This window comes from Corvus cornix, chromosome 15, assembly GCF_000738735.6.
Source record: "Corvus cornix cornix isolate S_Up_H32 chromosome 15, ASM73873v5, whole genome shotgun sequence".
Taxonomy (NCBI): domain Eukaryota; kingdom Metazoa; phylum Chordata; class Aves; order Passeriformes; family Corvidae; genus Corvus; species Corvus cornix.
In genome coordinates, this window is record NC_046345.1 from 12,549,320 (window position 1) to 12,569,692 (window position 20,373).

The 20,373-nt window shown below is 55.4% G+C and overlaps 1 protein-coding gene across 1 annotated transcript in view; it reads left to right on the plus strand.

Moving 5' to 3' along the window:
* Positions 1 to 15,245, plus strand: part of KSR2 (kinase suppressor of ras 2) — a 73,971-nt gene extending 58,726 nt beyond the window's left edge. The window contains 5 exon segments of the mRNA XM_039561040.1: positions 3,871 to 3,967; positions 7,581 to 7,714; positions 11,463 to 11,594; positions 14,080 to 14,209; positions 15,108 to 15,245. Of these exon segments, the coding sequence (XP_039416974.1) occupies positions 3,871 to 3,967; positions 7,581 to 7,714; positions 11,463 to 11,594; positions 14,080 to 14,209; positions 15,108 to 15,245 (631 nt within the window).
* Positions 15,246 to 20,373: the final 5,128 nt, after the last annotated feature.

The following is a 20,373-nucleotide window of genomic DNA, read 5'->3' on the forward strand; positions in this document are numbered from 1 at the left end:
GTCATCAGTGTCGGGCGATGGCCATCAGTGTAGAGACAGTGACCATCAATGTAGAGACAGTGACTATCAGTGTAGAGGTGTTGGCCACCAGCGTAGAGGTGATGACCATGAATGTAGAGGTGGTGGTCACCCGTATAGAGGTGCTGGCAACCAGTGCAGAGACAATGACCATCAATGTAGAGGTGATGACCATCAGTGTAGAGGTGATGGCCATCAATACAGACGTGGTGGCCATCAGTGTAGAGGTAATGGCCATCAATAGAGACATGGTGGCCATCAGTGTAGAGGTGATGACCATCAGTGTAGAGGTAATGGCCATCAATGCAGAAGTGATAGCCATCAGTGTAGAGACAATGACCATCAATGTAGAGGTGATGACCATCAGTGTAGAGGTAATGGCCATCAATGCAGAAGTGATAGCCATCAGTGTAGAGACAATGACCATCAATGTAGAGGTGATGGCCATCAATGCAGAGGTGATAGCCATCAGTGTAGAGACAATGACCATCAATGTAGAGGTGATGGCCACCAATGCAGAGGTGATGGCCATCAGTGTAGACTTGATGACCACAAGTGTAGTGGTGATGACAACCGGTATAGAGGTGGTGGCTGTCAATGTAGAGGTGTTGGCTACCACTTAAGGGTAATGGCCATCAATGTAGAGACAACAACCATCAGTGTAGAGGTGCTGGCCACCAGGGTAGAGATGATGACCATCAATATTGCAGAGAGGGGTGAAAAACTCAAATGGATGACAGACAGATGAGTCTGTTTTCCCACGGAACAGCAAAAACACCCAGAGGCAGCGCTCCAGCTCTTCCGCCCTCATCCCGAATTGTTCCTCTGCGAGCCGCCTTGGCTTTGCTCCCGCTGCCGATGTCTCCAGCCCACATTGGGAATGCAGTGCTTATAAAGCAATTTGGGATTTGGCTTGCTTGGCTGAACACTTCAAAAACGCATTTTGAATTGAGAGTGGCATCTGCAGAGGGATGGGGCTGGGCCTGTCCTGGTGCCAGGAAAGGCACCGGGATGTGGATGTGCCATGGGATGAGGTGCGCTCCTGAGGACCCCCAGAAGGATCTTCGCATCTCTGTCCCTGCCACCCCTCAGCTCTGGGTGGCATTTGGCCACCTCGTGGCACCGGGGCATGTGTCATCAACCTGCTCTGCTGCCAGGTGGGACGGAGAAGTTTGGGAGGAGAAGACAAGAATTCCTTATGAATTTTCACTTCAGCGCTGAATAAACCGTGATCCATCTGAAGATGCAAATCATCTGCCTTGTTTTTGGTGTCGAGAGTAGGCATTTTGTGGCCTTGTCATCCCCAGCCGTGTCCCTCAAAGCCACGCTCAGCAGGGACCACTCCAAGTGGAAAGGCAGAAGACTCCGAGCGTGCCCCGGGCGCCGCTTTGTCCTGCCCGAATGGGGAGCGATTGAGGAATGAGGAGGAGCGGAATTGTTGAGCTGTGCCGTGAAAAGGTTCTGCAGGTGGTGGCTGAATGGGCTCAGGTGCTGCACAAAAGGTATCAAAGGGCTTTATCTCCGCGTTGGCAGCTCCTTATCCGGCAGGAAAAGTCGGATGTGCCGGTGCGGCGGCGGGCGCTCAGTGAATTCATTCGGAGCCGTTACTCATCGAGGGGAGGGGAGAAGCACCTGGGCTGCTTTGATGGCTCTGCCAGGGTCTGAGGAGCAGAGGAGACAGTGCCATGTCCCGGTGCCACCACCGCGGGTCTGGCTGCTCTCCTGCGGTGGCTCCATCCGCTGGGAAGGGTTTGGAAATCCTGTAAACGAAGTGGAAAGATGGGAATCTCATCAGCAAAGGGCTGCAAGCTCTGCTCTCGGGGTTATCTCAGGAGTTCCGATAGGCAGAAATGTGAGGATTTTCCTCTAAACAACCCTTCCCCAGGAAAACAGCTGATCTTAACTCGCCCTAGGGCTGGAATCCAGCCCCGTTCCAGCGCTAATCCACTCATTGCATTTCCAGTGTCAATTTGAGACCAATTCAGATCACAGGCAACTGGCTGTAAAATGGTTTTCTCTGGGAGAAAACGTGTTTTCCGGGAATGGGGAAGGGCTGGGGGAACTCCTGTGCGTGCAGGCAGGTCATGGAGGTGGCAGAAGGCTGTTGTGTGGCAGAGCTTAAAGCTTGGTGGGTTTATGCAGCAAATTAGTGCAGAAAAATAAAGGTGGTGGAAGGAGAATTCGTGTCCGTCGTTATTCTGCACGCTTGGATTCGTTGCGGTTGCGTAAACCCAAGGATTTTATCACTGATTTCCAAGCGCTTGGATCCTAATCTCCAGCAAATTCCTATTTGACTGCAGCTGAAGTGTTGCAGGAGGTGGGAAGACGGTTTAGAGGGAGCGTGTTCGTACCGCAGCCACCTCGGGGCTAAATCCAGCTGGGATGCTCAGGGATGTGCTGGGACACCGGAGCAAGGAAAACCCATCCCTGAGGGGGCACTTGCTGCCCTAAATCCCCACTGCAGGTCACTTGTACCCAGCAGGACAACTTCTAACATGCCCAGGGAGGAAATACTTTGAAGGGTGCTGTTGTCTTTCCAAAACCCACGGGATATGGGATTGATCCCATTCATGTTTCGCTGCTTGTCCTGAAAATTCTGCTCTCTGCCCATGGAGTGATGTGGAGCTTCTGGCTTAGGAGCAGGAGGATCCTTTGGCAGGTTTGGAGTTCTTCTGGGTTTCATGGACCCATGGAATGGTTTGGGTGGGAAGGGACCTTAAAGCTCATCCCATTCCACCCCTGCCACGGACAGGGACACTTCCACCATCCCAGGTTGCTCCAAGCCCCATCCAAGGTGTCCCTGCCCATGGCAGAGGGCTGGAATTATATGGTCCTTAAAGTCCCTTCCAACCCAAACCATTCCATGACTCTCTTTTATGATTCTGGGGTGATTTTCACCCAAAAAGGACAAAACCTCTCCCAGGGTATGAATCCAAACGAGGGCGTGCTGGAATTCCCAGGGCAGGAGGAACTGGGCGAGGGGAAAGCAGTGGAGCCGAGCTGGGGGAGAGCAGCAGAATGAAAGCCCGGAACTTTTAATTTGTTAACCAGAACAGAATCAAATCAACATCTGCAGTCACCAAACCTCTTTAACGAGCTGTGCGTTGGGTGTTTTATTTCCCAGGCACAGGTATCCAGTCTCGTCTTTCCAAAGTTGCCTGGAATGAGCGTGGGCGGATAGAGAAAAGCAAAGAAAAAAAAAAAAAAAGCCGTTTTTTTGTGGGCGGGAGTCGAGGCAGCAGCCACCCACGTCCTCCATTATGATATTCAAATGTCAATATATTTTTAATTGGTTTATATCCATCTCCCCCCCTCCCATCCCCAAAATCCAGCTGCCTTTGGTAATTAAGGCTCTGTAAATAGATTTTACTGTAATTGGTACGAGAAGGAAAATTGGAGGACATTGTACAGTGCATGGGGTTGGGTTGGGGGATTTTTTTTTTCCCCCTCCCTGTCTTTCCTCTTTTGACTCATTTTACATCTGCGAGCTTTGTATCCCGAGGGAGGAGGAGGAGGAGGGAGCCACGGCCAGTTCTGCACAACAGCTCGGAAGCGGGAGGACCAGGTGGCTTGTTGAGGTCTGGGATACAGGGAAAAGCCAGGAGCCAGCCCCGGTTGTCCCTTGTGGCACCATGGTGGTGCCACCAGGACATGCCAGGAGCAGCGAGAGCTCCCTCCCAGTGCCAAACTGGGAGAGCCCCCGATTCCCTGTGGAATCTTGGATCTGCCTCGAGCCAAGAGGCCAAAATCCGGCCAAAATCCAGGGATTATCTACAGCTCCCTGCTTTATAATCTGGGGGTGTTTCTCCAGGAGGGTTTGTAACTTCTCTTTCCCTTTTCCTGCTCCTCCAGCCTGTGTAAAGGACGGACTCTCTACTCCGTGGTGAGGGACGCCAAAATCGTCCTGGATGTCAACAAGACGAGGCAGATAGCACAAGAAATCGTGAAGGTATGGTCTGGTGGGGTCTGGGTCCGGCAAAAAACCCAGCCAAGAGCCCGATCCACTCATTCTGGGGAGCGGGAGAGGAGCAGCCGAGGATTCTGGGCAGGATAGCTCTGCTTGGCTTTAAAATCCAAGGATTCTGGGCAGGATAGAACCCCTTGGCTTTAAAATCCAAGGATTCTGGGCAGGATGGAGCTCTTTGGCTTTAAAATCCAGCTCTCTTTGACCTCTCTCATGTGGCTGAACTGGGGTGGCTCCAAAGCTTCCATGGGCTCCCCGTGCTTGGGGCTCATCCTGGCCACTGCTCCTCTTCCCCGTCGGAATTTCAGGTGTTTTAAGTCCAGCATTGCTGCTTGAGGGAGTTCCTGGTTGGATATTCCTCTCCTCTTGGGAAAAAAATGTGATAGTCATGGAATCATGGAGTGGTTTTGGTTGGAAGGGAGATTAAAACTCATCCAAGGGACACCTTCCACTATCCCAGGCTCCAAGCCCCATCCAACCTGGCCTTAGACACTTCCAGCATTCCCAGTATTCCCATAAAGCATTCCCAGGGCCAAAGCTCCTGGAGAAATCCGTGCCATGGTGCCATGAGGCCAAGCTCATGTACATTTTCCAGAACTAAAAACGCTTTCCCTTTCCCAGGGATGGCTCCAAGAGCATCTTCCACACTTCAGACGTGATCCTATAAACGATCCCGGCAGGGTGGAGTGGCCGGGAATTTGGGTCCTGAGCCCTCACAGCTTCCCATGAGAGGTCGGCAGTGGCACTGAGGTGTTGAGCTGTCTGCCAGAGCGGGGCTGCATTGTGATTCCAAACATATTCATCACCAAAAATACTTGGCACGTGTCCTGCCATGGGAGCTGTGACACTGCCCCCATGCCCTGCTCGAGGTCAGCCAGCACTTCCACCCCGGAGCCCAAACCTGGAGCTGATCCCACGTTTAACTGTGAGAAGACAGCAGAAAATCTGATTTTCTGGCAGATCTTAACCCCCCCTTAAATATTCAAATCCAGGTTATAAAGCAGAACATGTTCGGCAGTATTTCCTGGATGGTGCCTTTTCCCCTGATGGTGCTTAGGCTGTCTCTTATTAAATCGCCTATTTTGTGTTTATTTAGACCCAGTTTTAACTTTTAAGTTTAAATTCCTTCGATCCTACTGGAGTCTCCAGGCAGGAGCTGACAGGTGAGCACAGCCTGAACCTTTTGCTACCTCGGAGCCGCAGCCTGAGTTGGGGGTGCCCGAGGCAGCCCAGAGCCTCTCCCTCCTTAATTCCTACTTCTGATCCATGTTTTCCACCTTTTAGACGTGGATTTTTCCTGCTGAGAAAACACTTGAAGCATCACAGTTTAGCCTTGTATTTTCCCCCCTTTTCGTGCTCAGGGCTTTTGCCTTCCAGATGTTCCCAGTGGAAAGAACGGCTCGGTTCAGCCCCTTTCCCTGCATGGGTTCATTGCTCCGTGTGGGTTTCGAGGATGAGGCTGAGAGATCCTTGTTTTCTGCAGCTGCTGCCTGTTCAGAACGGGTGTGAAACCTCCAACTCTGCGGTGTTGAGAGGCAGAGGGACTTTGTATCCAGCCCAGACCCCTGGAGGAACTAGCAGAGTTCCAAAGGCTCTCTCCAGGCACCAAAGGGAATTCCCGGCGAGGTCCAGCCCTGCCACAATGCCATGACCCAACCACACGGCCCATTCCTGTGGAGGAGCAGCTTCCCAGCCTTCCCACCTTTCCCCACCCATCTCCAGCAGATGTTGTGGTGGATTTGGAGGTGGTGGGGGTTGGGAAGCGAAGGCAAATCCCAACACCTTGGTTTGGGTGGACTTGGGGCTGCATTTTCCAGAGGCTTTGGATTTGCTGCCCGGTCACAGCAGTTGTGTGATTTTATCCCTTGAGTCCTGGAATGTGACGGGAGAGCTGCCCAGATTATTGGATTAGTGGGTGCAAGGTTATCCCGAGTTCCTCCGGAGGGGAAGGATGATTTATCCCGGGAGCGGTGCCGGCAGAGGGAGCTGGCTTCTCACACAGCCGAGCAAATTAAGGCATTACTGGGCCCTGAGTGTTTCCTCACGGATCATCCCAGGGGCCGGGGTGCCAGGGCTGGAATTTGCAGTGGGATCTGTGCGGAGCCAGGTGAGGGATTTGGGTTTGCCCGGAGAAATTCCTTCAGCAAAGGCCGGGCTGTGTTTAATGATTCCATGGAGACGAGCTCCCAGCTGGATGTGGGAGCAGGTGGGAGCAAGATCCTGCTGCTGCTCTGGATCTCCTCACCCCCAGAGTATTCCCATGGCACTGGGGCTCATCCGTGGATGCTCAGGGCCCTGCACTGCACCCTGGCCAGAGAAGCATCGGAATGTTGTTCCTTGCTCCACCCTGGCACTTTCTGGAGGTGACAGTGACATTTGAGAGCCGATTTTTAAAATCCCACCATTATCTCATGTGCTGGGAGCTGGAGACCCCTAATTCATCCTGGTGCCTGGAATGGTCCTGGCATCCAGCCCCAAATCCTTTCCTTCCCGCAGCATCCCTTGGTAGGAGCTCTTTAGGATTTACTTCTCATGGGTTGCAGTGAAACCCCCATACCTTGCTGGGCTGGGGTGTTTTTCCGTTTGTTTTCCCACTTTTTCCAGGTGGTGGAATTTGGGTTGGGTCTTCTGGCTCCACATCAGCTGCCAGCTTAAAAATGAATTCTCCTCGCGCAGCCTGCGTGGTTAATGATGATAGATGAAAAGATGAGACTCAAGATGGATGGATCCCCGTGGAATTCCAGTTAATAAATCCCCCTTTTCCAGTGACAGACAACCAATATTCCCTCTTAAGCAACAGTTTGCTGGCCTGTTGGGCATCGATCCTTCATCAGCATCCTGCAGATCAAGTTTTCCCTGAGTCTGCTTAGGAGGGTGAAAAGTGGGACAGCATCAAAATCCCTGCTGAAGTCGGGATAAATGTGCTTTATCCCCCTCCCCATTCCCAGAGTTATCCCGCGGAGCTGAACATCCACCACACGGAGCTGCCGGCACTCTGCTTGATTTGCCAGCGCTAAACAGGAGAGTTCGGATTTCCCACCCATGGCCTTTTTGTGCCTCATTAGCACTAATTTTAATTAACCGCCGAGCAGTTTTTCCTGGGGGAAGGAATTAAGGCAGGACTCCCGCGAGGCGCCCGTTTCCAGGCGGATGGGGCCGTCGGAAGCGCCGATGGCTCCGCCAGGGAGATGGGGAGCGGTTATTACCCTCCTCTCCCAGCCCCCAAAAAAACGGAGGCGAGAACATCATCACCATCCATTTCCCAGCAGAGGATTCCAGGGAAGCGGCTGCCGGGTGGGCTTGCCGTTAATTTTTCCCGCGGAATCGATTAATCAGGAAGACGAGTGGGCGCCGTGGCAGCTGGGACACCCACGCCACGATCCCATCTCCCTCCAGGAGCCCATCCCAAAGCAGGGACCCCTCCAGCCACTTTCCTTTCCTGCAGGGCCCTTTGGGGATGCGGTCCAGCTTGGCTGTGCCGCGGTGGCTCACGGACGCTCCCAGTATCCCATGGGAACGGCCCCGCTCTGGCATTATCCCGTCCCTTTGTGCTGCTTTTGTAACTTCGGGGTGTTTTCCTCTCTCTGTGCCACCCTAGGGAATGGGATACCTGCATGCCAAGGGCATCCTCCACAAGGACCTCAAGTCCAAGAATGTCTTCTACGACAATGGGAAGGTGGTGATCACCGACTTCGGGCTCTTCAGCATCTCTGGAGTTCTCCAAGCGGGCAGGTAGGAGGACACGGACACACTGGAGCTCCTCCCCGTGCCCTAAAGCTGGGAACATGGGGAAAGGTCCAAAAAACCCCTTCTCCAAGCGCCTGTTTGTGTCCCCAGCCTCGGCAGACATGGGTTCAAGGGGCCTTGGGGTGTCCTGGGGCTGCTCGGTTTGAAGGGAGTTGGTTTTGATCCGTGGGAAGGAGCACAATTCCGCACACAAATCTCCGGGATTTTTGTTCGGAGAGGCAGATTGTGCCCCTTGGACCAACCTCTTCCCATGGGATGCCTCAATTCCATAGCCAAACCACCCTGCAGCCACCCAGGAGATGCTCCTGTGGCAGCAGGGCCGGTTCATTCCTTGGCTTTTCCCTTTCCATCGTTATAATTCCCTGGCATCTGCTTCATCTCCTGCCTGGATTGAGTGATGCCATCCCTGTGCCATCCCCACTCTGGTGACATTTTGGGAATTACAGACATCTGGCCATGGTGTCTGTGCCGGGCATGGAGCAAGACATGGAAAATGAGAGCCAAGCTTGGGACTTTCACAGCACTGGGCTCTCGGAGGGTTTTAAATCTGAGGGTTTTGGTAAATGTTTCTTATTAAATTTTTTGTGGGGAGGTTTTCCAGCTGTAGGAATGGCAGGACAAAGAGTTCCAGCAGCTGTGGAAAGGAGGAAGAACAAAGCTGGGGGGGAAAAAAGAAACAGAAGTGGGGAAGGAAGAACAGAGATGATATTTCCCTTTTTTTTTTTTAAGTGGGAAATAAGAACGTTGCTGACTTTTCCCACCTTTCCCAATAAATCCTTTGTGTTGGATTTCCCACTGAATCCTTTGTGTTGAGAGCTGCACAGGCCAAGCTTAGGCAGTTTCCTCCTGGTCCTTCCATTTCCACGGCAAAGATGCTCAGGAGATAAAAAGCCCCTTGGAAATTATGGATTTTCTCCCAGTTTCCCAGTGGTGATGTCAAAGGATTTGAGGGAACGGCAGCGGCCGCCTCTCTCCATGCCACACTGTGCACTCCCAGGTTTTCCACTCTGCCTGGATAAATATCAACAGATTTTAGCACAAACTTGGCCAAAAGCTCTGGAAGGCCAGGAAATCCAGGGCCTCCCGCTGTGGCAAAATGGGGTTTGCCTCTGGTTGGGCAGCTGGGCAGAGGGTTTGGGATTCAGGGCCTGCCAGGAGGAAGGAACGGCTCATTCCAGCAGGGAATGAGGATTTGGGCAAAACCAGACAAGTTTTGCCAGGAATCTTTGCTGTGAAGGTCAGAGATGCTCCGGAGATGGAACGAGAGACGGAGGAAATGGGGTTTCTGATGAGGTGGCCGAGATTGGGATGTCCCTTGGGGGATTAAAATCCAGGAGACGACTCAGGAGAGGAAGGATGGCCAGGAAAGCAAGGCTGGACAGAAATGAGTGGTGTTTTGCTGGGAAAATGGAGAAAATGAGACAATTAGTGCCCTGGGCTGCTGGTAGCACACATTTTCTGCTGGAGGAGAGCTCAGACAAGAGCAGGGATCCATGGCCACCGTGGATCTTGGAACAGGAAGGGTCTGTAGGTCTGATCTCCCCTTTTCAAGATGGGTTTTCCCCGTTTTGGTGTCTCTCAGATGAAGAAGGGAGATAAAACCCAGATTTGGGTCTTTAGAGGCTTGGAAAAACGTCTCTGGAGAAGGAGACAAAATTTTTGGAGGTCAGGTTAAGGATGGTGGCATTTTTTCAGCTGGTTTCTCTGGGGTTAAAACACTTCCTGCAGAGGTTTGGTGACTTGGGGTCTCATCCCAGTGAAATCTGATTTATTCCTTCCTTCTCTGAGTGTTCTTGGGCTCGGTGGGGCTGCTCTGGAATTAGGAGGAGCATGAGGTGGGTCTTGAGGAGCCTGAGGAGCTCTTCTGCTCCTGCCTCTGCCCTGGGGGTGGCTTGGAAGCTGCTCAGCTGGTTGTGGCTGTGAAGTCAGGTAAACTTTGGTCATAAACCCTCAAACTGCTGTCATTGGGCCACTTTTGGGATCCCACTAAAGCCCAGCCCTCACTGCTGGGAGCTCACAACCCACAGGAGCTTTGCCCAGGGATGAGCTGTGCGTCCCAATGCAGCCCCTGGAGCATCCCGAGGCTGCCTGTGGGATGTCACAGCCCTGAGCCCCTCCCTGCGCAGAAATGGAAGCCCCAGGAGCAAACCCAACCTTGCTGAGGGTGCTGGAGGAGATCCGAGTGCTGCTTCCTAGGATGGAGAGGCGGGCACAGGGAAGGACGAGCGAGCCGAAGCCTTTTTAATTGCCCAGGTGCTTAATGTGGGTTTGTAATTAAGAGCTGGAGGGTGGAGGGAGGTGGCTGGGCAGCTGAAAGCCTCCCCTCTGTGCCGAAGTGCTCTGGAGGGTTCGAGCCGCGCCGGAGCCGCTGATTGCGGTGGAGATTCCAACGCAGGGAGTGGAGAGGAGCCATCGACGCCCCAGAGGGGACGAGGAGGCTTCATCAGCGCTTCCCAGGAGTGGCAGCGTCCTTCCCCAGGGACGGGGTCCCTCTGGTCACTGCCAGACCTACGGCTGGGAACGGGGATGGCTTTGCAGACGGGAGGATCCGGATTGTGTCGTTTTGGGATTATCAGTCAGCTTTGAGGTGGGACCCCATCCCTGCATGGTGTCCCATGGGATTTTGGCCCCAGACGGACATTCAGGAGGACAGATGACCCCACAGCCATCCCTTAGCCCTGTTCATCCCCATCTTCGGGAGGGTTCCAAGCACCCACAGGGAGAAATTCCTGGCACGAGCCAGAGGGCTCTGCCTTCTCCAGCCCAGCGTGACCTGGGACAGCTTTGTTCCCTCCTGCTGCTGAATTCGGGCTCAGACCCACGATGAAGCTTCTTCAGGTGTCACCACCACTGACGATCCAGGGATTTTGGAGCCAGCAGTGTGTATCCCAGGTGCCTGCTGGAGGATGCAAAGGATGGAGAAGTCCCCGACGTCATCCTCAGCCATTGGCCAAAGGATTCCAATGCGTTTATCCCGAGCAGGGGGAGCTTGGGGAGGTGAAGGGAGGACAGATGAGGTGAAATGAGGGTTTGTTACAAAGCCAGGTTGCTCCCATGGGAGATGGCATTGGAGGCTTGGACTTGGAGGGGCTGTTTTGGGGCCAAACACCTGAAAACACCAATTCCCAGGCTGTTATTTTAGGATGAGTTTGCTCGGAAGACGCACTTTGTGGACCCCACTCCAACATCCTGCTCCAACCACGGTGCGGGAATTTATCCTCACTTTACCCCTGGATCCTTTAAGGAGTTTTGGTGCAATGGGCACAGCAGGAGCCCCAGCAGACCCCAGATCCCCATCCCCAGCCTGGAAGAGCCAAAGTTCCCCTTAAGCACCATCCTGTGCCCAAATTTTGTCCTGCTGCCACTGTGCCAACATTTCTAGAGCAGGGTTAAAACCTGGCTTTGCAAGGATGATGCAGGGAAAACCAAGCTTAAAAACCTTGGGAAAAGGGTGGGAAGCTGAGGGCTGCTCGCTGGGGATGTGCTGGTGCTGTCCCCCCGTGGTACCCATGGCTCTGTGCCCTGGCAGGAGCCGCCATCCTGGGCCCAAATTTTGTCCTGCTCCCTGGCAGGGCCAACATTTCTAGAGCAGGGTTAAAACCTGACTTTCCAAGGATGATACGGGGAAAACCAGGCTTAAAAACCTTGGGAAGAGGGTGGGAAGCTGGGGGCTGCTCACTGGGGATGTGCTGGTGCTGTCCCCCATGGTACCCACGGCTCCGTGTCCCAGCAGGAGGGAGAACAAGCTGCGGATCCAGAACGGTTGGCTGTGCCACCTGGCCCCTGAGATCATCCGGCAGCTCTCTCCGGACACCGAGGAGGACAAGCTGCCCTTCTCCAAGCACTCGGATGTCTTTGCCCTGGGGTGAGTCCCGGGGCACGGCGCGGGGACGGCCAGCAGGGAACTGGCGTGGTTGGGTCGGGTGGGAGCTGCTCTGAGCACGCAGGAAGGGACAAGGACCACGTTGGCGTGCCCCAAATCCAAGCGGATGCTGCCGGGTGGAATTTCCATCGCTGGGTTGGGAGAACCTTTGTGCTTCGAGAAATTTTGAGTGAAACCTCCCTAAATTGCCAAATCCTCCTGGTTTGGACCAAGCTGGCTCTGGGCAATGGGATCCAGAGTGTTCTGAGGATGCCAGCTTGGGATGCAGAGGGCTGGGGTGGGAACACAAGTCCAGGAGCCCCTGGACAGCCCAATTCTCCCCAGATAACCAAATCCTCCTGTTTTGGACCAGAGTGGCGCTGGGCAATGGGATCCAGAGTATCCTGGGAATGCCAGCCTGGCATCATCTCTCCCCTGCACCCTCCTGGGGCAGGTACCCATGAGAAGGCGCTTGGATGATGGATGGGGATGCCAAAGGTTGGGAACAGAGCTCTGGGAGCCCCTGGGCACCCTGATTCTCCCAAATTCTCCTGTTTTGGCCATGGATCAGGATGGCTCTGGGCAATGGGATCCGGAGAATCCTGGGAATGCCAGCCTGGCATCATCTCTCCCCTGCATGCTCCTGGGGTGGGAACCGATGAGGAGGTGCTTGGATGATGGATGGTTGGGAAGGTTGGGAACAGAGCTCTTGGAGCCCCTGGACACCCCAATTCCCCCCTCCAGCCGCTGCAGGGGGCTGGTGGTGGTGCCAGCTCTACGAGGAGTTGCCAAAAGCCAAGAAAATGAGAATTCCGAAGTTTTCCTCAGTGAACCATTCATTCCTCCTGCCCTTTATCTGCCCACAAACCTCCCTGAGGGCAGGAGCCCAATTCCACCTCGATAAACCCTTCCCGAGGCGGCCGCAGATTTTCCCCAGAGGATTAATTTTCTCATGGATACCTCGAAGGCTGTGGGACTAGGGAGCGTGGGCCCGTTATATCCGAGGCAATATTCCCATCAAACCCGCAGTAATTACAGCTGGAAGGGTCTGGCTCTTTTCCTTTTTTGCCCTCCCTGAGGTACAACTCCAGCACAAAAATAAAGAGGTAATTAAAGGATCATATCCAACTAAGTGAGAGTGGGTGGGGAGACGCAATTTTCCCTTTTTTCCCCTCAAGTGTGAGCTCTGCCCGTATGGAAAACGCCAGTTTCCTGAAAAGATGGAAAGCTTTCCCCACGTTTTCCCTCTTTCTTGTTTCTGCTGCCCTCCATCAAGCCTGGGAGGCTCAGGGATGATCCGGAGGGGCCACTTCCCTCCAGGGATTTGGGGCTCAGGGACAGCAAGAGGAAAAGGTCTTTTAAAGACGACAGAAATTCCCAGTGAGGAAACTGGAATTAACGCCTTGGATGCAGTAAATCCAATCTGAGGGGGCTTAGATGCTCCTCCTGAGGATTTTGTCCCGTGCCCACAGGATCTGCTCTTCTCCAAGCCCCATAATTCTCCCATTATCCTTTTTTTTTTTTTTTTTTTGAGATTTCCAGCCAAACTGCGCAGATTTTTCCAAAATCAGCAGAATTCCCATTCCCGAAATCAGGGAGCTTCCCTAACCAAGAGGAATCTTTCGTTTACCAGACAGATTTTTCCACCCCGATGTCATTTTAGCCCTGTTTTTTGATACTTTAAGTGGTCACGAGGGCATCCCTGGAAGGGAAAAGCAGATCCAGGGGATTTGCCTCGGACAGTGGGGCTGGCACTGCGGGAATCCCGGCTCATCCAGGCTCCGGGTGCCAGAAAATGAGGATGCAAAACTTCCAGGCAGTAGCAGGGGTGGAAAACCATGGGGGTGCCCACCAGCTCCATTGGTGATACCCTTGTTTTGGGATATTCCCTTGGATTTGGGATTCCTCACGGAAAAGAGGGCTTGGCTTAGTGGTAGGAGTGGGAGCAGATGGCCGGGGCTTCACGTGGCCATCACCTGGTGAGGACACCTGGGATGGTCCATGGCATGGCTTGGACGGATTTTTGGAGAGCTTTTTGGAGGAGAAAAAGGGAAAAGCTGGAGTGAAAGTGAATTCTTGGGCTCATCCTTTCCTGGAATTTTGCTGGAGTGGTGGCATCTGGATCCCCAAGGTCCTCTCTTCAGCTGCTCCGTGGGCAGTGCTGTTGCATCCAGGTGGGACATTCCCACTCAATGTCCCAGGATGGCTTTGCCTGGGCCTCCACCAGCCTCTGTCATCCTTCCCTCAGGAATCTCCCCTGGTGGGAATCAGGGCTTGCTCCAGGTCAAGCTTTCATCTGGAAAATGGGCGAGGTGACACCTCTGTAGTGAGGGCTGAGCACCTCTGGTGTCACCTGGGACAAAGCTTCTCCTGGATGACGTGGTTCTGGAGCAGGGAGAGATGTTGGATGTGGTGCAGTGGCTGGACACGACCCCATCCCGAATCCCTGCCGGCTGCTCCGTCTCTAATTCCTGGTGTCTCCCCACAGCACCATCTGGTACGAGCTGCACGCCCGGGAATGGCCCTTCAAGACGCAGCCAGCGGAGGCAATAATCTGGCAGGTGGGACGAGGGATGAAGCCCAACCTCAGCCAGATCGGGATGGGCAAGGAGATCTCGGTAGGTGCTGTGGGGTCCTGTGGGGGTGGGCATGGATTGGGACCTGGTCTTGGGATCTGCCAGTCTCATCCAGCCAGGCTTGGTCCTACTGCTGTGCTCAGCTTGAACATTCCCTTTGCTCCAGCTCTCCCTCAGGATGTGGGGATGGAGATGGGTGCTCATGGGTTGGGCACATCCCCTCCATCCCAGCCTTTCCCAAGGATCCAATGATGGAAATGGCTCCTCATGAGATGGACACATCCCTTCCATCCCAACCCTTCCCAAGGATGTGGGGATGGAAACGGGATCCTCGTGGGTTGGGCATCCCCTCCATCCCAGCCTTTTGCAAGGATCCAATGACAGAAATGGCTCCTCATGGGATGGACACGTTCCCTCCAACCCAGCCCTTCATGAGAATTCAGTGATGGAGATGCATCCCTTCCATCCCAACCCTTCCCAAGGATGTGGGGATGGAGTTGTGTGCTCGTGGGATGGACACATCCCCTCCATCCCAGCCTTTGATAAGGATGTGGGGATGGAAATGGGATCCTCATGGGATGGACACATCCCCTCCATCCCAGCCCTTCCCAAAGATGTGGTGATGGAGTTGGGTGCTCATGGGGTGAACACGTGCCCTCCATCCCAGCACTTCCCAAGCATGTGGCGATGGACACAGGTCCTTACGGGATGGACACATTCCCTCATCCCAACCCTTCACAAGGATCCAGTGATGGACACAGGTCCTCACGGGATGGACACATCCCTTCCATCCCAGCCCCTCCAAGGATGTGGGGATGGAGACGGGGTCCTTGTGGCGTGGCCGTTGGGTGCAGGGGTCATGCTGGGGGAGGGCCTGGCTCAATTCCCGGTGGGAGAGGGCCTGGCTGGGTTTCCTCACGCGCTCTCCCTGTGGCTCCAGGACATCCTCCTGTTCTGCTGGGCCTACGAGCAGGAGGAGAGACCGACCTTCACCAAGCTCATGGACATGCTGGAGAAACTGCCAAAGCGCAACCGCCGCCTTTCGCACCCGGGGCACTTCTGGAAGTCGGCAGAGTAAGTCCCCATCCCCGCCCGTCCTTCCCTATTCCCGGATTTAATGGATGTGGGAATGCCCTGCCTGGGGTTCGTCCCCAGACCCGCAGCCACTGCAGCTTCCAGCCTGGTGCCTTCTTCTCCCGTGCCCAAATCCTGCTCCGCTCCATTACTTTGGCTTAGTCACATCCCTCTGCTCCAGGAAACGGCGTCAGTGGGTCCCCAGTCGGGATTTCGGGATCTGCCCTGGTGGGAACAGCAGGCAGAACGCAGAGCAGTCACTCAGAAACTCATTCTCCTCCCTGGAATTTGTCATATTGTGACAAATAGAACCAAAACCTCGCCCCTGCGGGGGTGGCGTTCACGGGGGGGACTTTTCCTGCTCCCAGCGTGCATCCCTGGAGACTGGAAGTGGGGATGGAGGGAGGGATGTGAGCCCAGGGAGAGAAGTGAGGACATTTTGGGATCTCTCTTGGTCCTCACAGAGGGTTGGAGATGCTGATAACAAACTGCCTCTCTCCTGCTGCTGATAACAAACTGCCTCTCTTCCTTATCTGGGTGGCCCAGGAGTGCCTGGAATGTTCCCTGTGCCACTCCCTGTCCCTGGGGGGCTGCCGGCAGCAGCGCCAAGCCCGCGGCCAGGCGGCCCCCAACCCACCCGGAACGGGAGCCATTAATCAGGAGGGAAGTTCATTCCCAAGCCACGCTCCAAGCGGGCACCAGGGAATGCTTGAAGGACGCTGGGCCCCAAGGCAGCCGCGGAATGGCTCCGCTGGCTTCGGGAATGTTTTTCCAATCACTGAGCCAAGCTCTGCCTGCCCTGGGCTGGGGCTGCCCCGCAGCTCCCTGTTAATTACCGGCCCAATCTTTTGCTGATCAGGATGTGCCAGCTCAGCTTTCCACGGGAGCTGATTCCTCCCGCAGGGATTCAGCTGTGGCTGCTGTTCCTGTTAGGTCCTGGCTTCCCTGCGGACTCCGGGAATCCTGGCTGCGTACAGGGATGAGCTGTCTGCGGTACCCTCAGGCTCTGCCACCCCTGGATCCAAGGGGGCACAAACCCCATGATGCACAGGGATGGCGGTGGTACCCAAGGAGCCCTTTCCCCTCTGGAATGCTGCTCCAGGAGCCAGGCAGGGCTGGCAGGGAGGTGCAGGAGCTCACGGCTTCCCCCGGTGCCGCCGCTTTTGGGAGCAGCTCCGTGGCAAAGCTGTTCCAGAGGTTTTTTCCCCCGAGATCTTCCCTACAAACCCCCACGTTTCCACGGGAGGAGGAGCCCAGCGCTGACTCTGCTCCTTGTGTCCCTTCCAGGCTGTGACGGGAGGAGTTAAGGGACGGTGCCTTCCTCCCCCAGCGGGTCTCCTCTTCCTCTCCGCTTCCCACCCTGCGCTACGGAGGAGCAGCGGGGCCGACAGCGGGCCGGGAGTGAGACTCTTCCCCCGCAGCGTTCCATCATCCCGGGAATCCTCTCGGCGCGGGCGGGAGGAGCCGGAGCAGCCCCGGGAACGCCCGGCTGCGGTGGGATGGGCACAGCGGGCGGCTCTCCGTGCACAGGCGGTGGCTCTGGGGACAGTCCCCCCCCACCCCGAGCAGAGGTGACCCACAGGACAATGACTTCAATTCGCCCCCAGGGCTCCTCTGATCCCAATCCAGCGCTCACGACGACGCTCGGTTGGGGAGGGCTTGTTCTCCGTTCTCTGTGGGTTTATTTAATTCCCTTTATTTATTTCTTTACGCTTTTGTCATGAAAAAAAAGGGGGAACGTCGCTGATTCACGAGTTTATCCCCGGACCCTGCGGGGCCAGGGAGTGCCACTGCCATTAGCTGCTCCCCGCGGGGAAATGCATCTGTCCCGCTCCCCCCGCGCCCCCGCAGCCCCTTCGTGGGCAGCGCTGACCTTTCACAAGTGGCTCCTCTCCCTCCCAGCCGCGGCCACTTCTGTGTCCCCCCGCGGGTCTCCCTCCCAGCGGGGCACAGATCCGCATTCCCGTTAATTTATCCGCTTTTCCCGGCGTGTCTCTCATCAGCCAGCCCTGCCCTCTCCCCCTCCCCGTCACTGCCCTGCTCCTGCCTCTGCTCCTCGCTCCCAAAGCCCCTGGTTTGGGATGCTCTGGGCCTGGGCACGGCAGGGCAGTTGGGATTGGGATCCATCCCCTCTCCTATGGCCTTCCCGGGCTCATTCCCAGAGCTGGGAATGCAGACAAGCTCTGGTTGTACAGAGCATCTCCCAGCCCCACACTGGGACATCTCAGCCGTGCCCAGGACCATTTTCCTCTCACATATTCATCTTCCCATCAGCCAAATCCCAGAGTTTCCCCCAAAAATTCTCTTTGGGAGCTGCCGTTGCCACCTGAATTCCATGTGCTGGCATTTCCCTCTCCCCCCAGCTCGGATGGGCCCTCCAGCCCCTCAGACGAGCTGTCAGATGAGAGCAAATTGCATTCCCAGGCTTCTGTGGAGCTTAATCGCTTGACAGGAACCATCTCGGATAATTCAATTGTAGTCTCAGTTTTCGCTTTAATTTGGAGCCATGACGAGGCTTTGCAAACTTAACCAGCCCTGGTTTGTCTGGCTGCTCCTCCAGCTCCTCCTCGCTGGTGTTGGAATTGTTTTAGCATAAGTAAATGAAGATTAGAAACTTAATTGCAGCTGGGATGAGACGGTGTTTTAATTGTGGGGGAATTAAAATCCCCACACGTGCATGTGTGGGAATTCCAAGGCGGGCAGGAGCAGGGAGGGGTGGATCCAGCCCCCAAAAGGATCCGGAGGAGTCTCCTGCTGATGTTTTTGGGATGTGCAGCCACATCCCTCTCTGGGATGCAGCGCGTGGGGCTGGGATGAGGCAGGATGGCTTTTGGGGTTGAGGCTGAGTGGGAAGACAGGCTGAGCCCTCTATTGGGTTAATGGTCCCCTACTCCAGCAGCACTATTGGGGATCCCTGAGTTAGGGCTCATCCCCTCATCCCACCTTCACATCCCACCTCTTCCCCTGCCTTCTACCCCACCCCAGCCCGCAGCACCGAGGCTCTGCTGCCCCTGCTCCCCAGCCCGGCTCTTCCCGCTGCGCACACGTGCCATAAACGTTGCACTAAACCCTCAGAGTCTCTCTGAGTTTTCACCAATGCCTTCACCTGTGCTGCTCCTGGGCTCCGGGGGAGGCAGAACACCCCCCTTGCCCACCTTGGATGCTGGGGGGGCACGGGGAGGTGCCACCCATCCCCAAACCCCGCTCGGAGAGAGCGATCGCTGGTGCCCTCAGGGCTGCGTGGGTTTGGTTTCTGGGCAGGTGTGAGCTCCTCGGGGGAGCAGTGGAGAGGGGAAGGTGTCGGAAGGAGGAAGGAGGTGACACCAGGGGTGACGCTCACCGCCCGCGTGGCAAAGGGCTGGAGCCCGGCGGGTGTTGTGTGGATTTATGGTGGAAGGGACAACGTCCATCTTGGGGACACTCTGGGTTTGCTCCCTGGGCCCCAGATCCTCGCTTGGCCTGGGAAGTCTCACCCTGATGTGTCCCCCATGGGGTCTCCCAGCTGTTGGCAGACACCTGATGGATTTTATCAGCCAAGAGTCCAGGGAACAATGAGCTGGTGGGTGTTGGGCTGGTTCCCCCGTGGTGTCAGGGCTCTGCTGCAGCCTCGGCCAGAGAACCGTGGAATGGTTTGGGTGGGAAGGGACCTTAAAGCTCATCCCATCCCACCCCTGCCATGGGCAGGGACACCTCCCACTGTCCCAGGCTGCTCCAAGCCCCAATGTCCAGCCTGGCCTTGGGCACTTCCAGGGATCCAGGGGCAGCCACAGCTGCTCTGGGAATTCCATCCCAGCCCCTCCCCACCCTCCCAGGGAACAATTCCTTCCCAAGATCCCATCCAGCCCTGCCCTCTGGCAGTTTAAAGCCATTCCCCTCGTCCTATCTCATTCCCCCTTGGCCCCGCCTTTCTCCACTGGATTTTGGGCATCTGGAAGAAACTAAACATTCCTACAGCTGACCTCCCCCTCCTCTCCACCCTCTCCCTGCCCCTCTCCCCTCGCCGTGGTGTCTCAGCCACGGGCACAGCACAAAGGTAGCGATGGAAAAAGAGCTGCCCTGCACTTATCCCAAAGGAGCTCCGAGGAGCAGCTCCTTCCCTTCCATCCAGCCCAGCCCCGGGTGCTCAGGCAGCTGCGTTATTCCCATCCTTCCTTCTTATTTTTAAAGTCGTCATTATTAAAAAAAACCCCCACCCACCAAACCGACAAATCTTATTTTTGTTGTTGTTGTTGTTTGGGTTTGGTTTTTTTTGACTCTGCCTTTGTGAAGGATTTTTTTTTCTTTTTTTTTCTTTTTTTGGCCCATTTTAAAAATATCCAGCGCTTAGCTGGGAGCCAGCAGAGAGCCAGAGCTGCTTCAGAGCCAGAGCCAGGCTTAGCTCAGCAGAGCTGGGCTTAGCTCAGTGCTGGCTTTGAGACGTAGGAGCCACCCCCAGCCCCAGGGCAGCTCCCCGGCGCTCACAGCCTCAGGGATGCTCTCCTGGCCCAGCCCTGCAGCTCTCGGCTGCCTCATCCTCCCATCACCCTCCCCAGGCTCTTCCCAGGGCTCCCTGCATTTGCTGCTGCTGGAGGTTTTTCCCAGGGTTCCGATGCTGATGGGAAAACCACGTGTGGGGCTGGGTCGTGTGGGCTCTGCCAGTGGTGGAAGAGGTGGCCCCAAAGCTCCATGTCCTCCTTCGGCTGCTGAAGGATATCCCCCTGCTCCGGCTTTTCCTTCTCCCCAGCCCTTCCCCCATAAATTCCCAAAGCCTCGCTGAGCCCTGACCGGGCAATTTCTGGGAATGACGAGCTCAGAGTTCGGCCCCCCATGACATTTATCCAGTCCTTGACCGTGGCAGGAGCTGGGATGGTGAAAGTTTGGGATGGATGGGAGGCAGAAATGAATGTGTGGGAGGTGGAGGAGCTGCTCAGCCTTTCCCAGAGCATGGAATCATGGAATGTTTTGGGATGGAAGGGACCTTAAAGCCCGTCCCATTCCAGGTGGAAGGGACACCTCCCACTGTCCCAGGCTGCTCCAAGCCCCAGTGTCCAACCTGGCCTTGGGCACTGCCAGGGATCCAGGGGCAGCCACAGCTGCTCTGGGCACCCTGTGCCTGCCCTCCAAGGGAAAAAATTCCCTCCCAACACCCAATC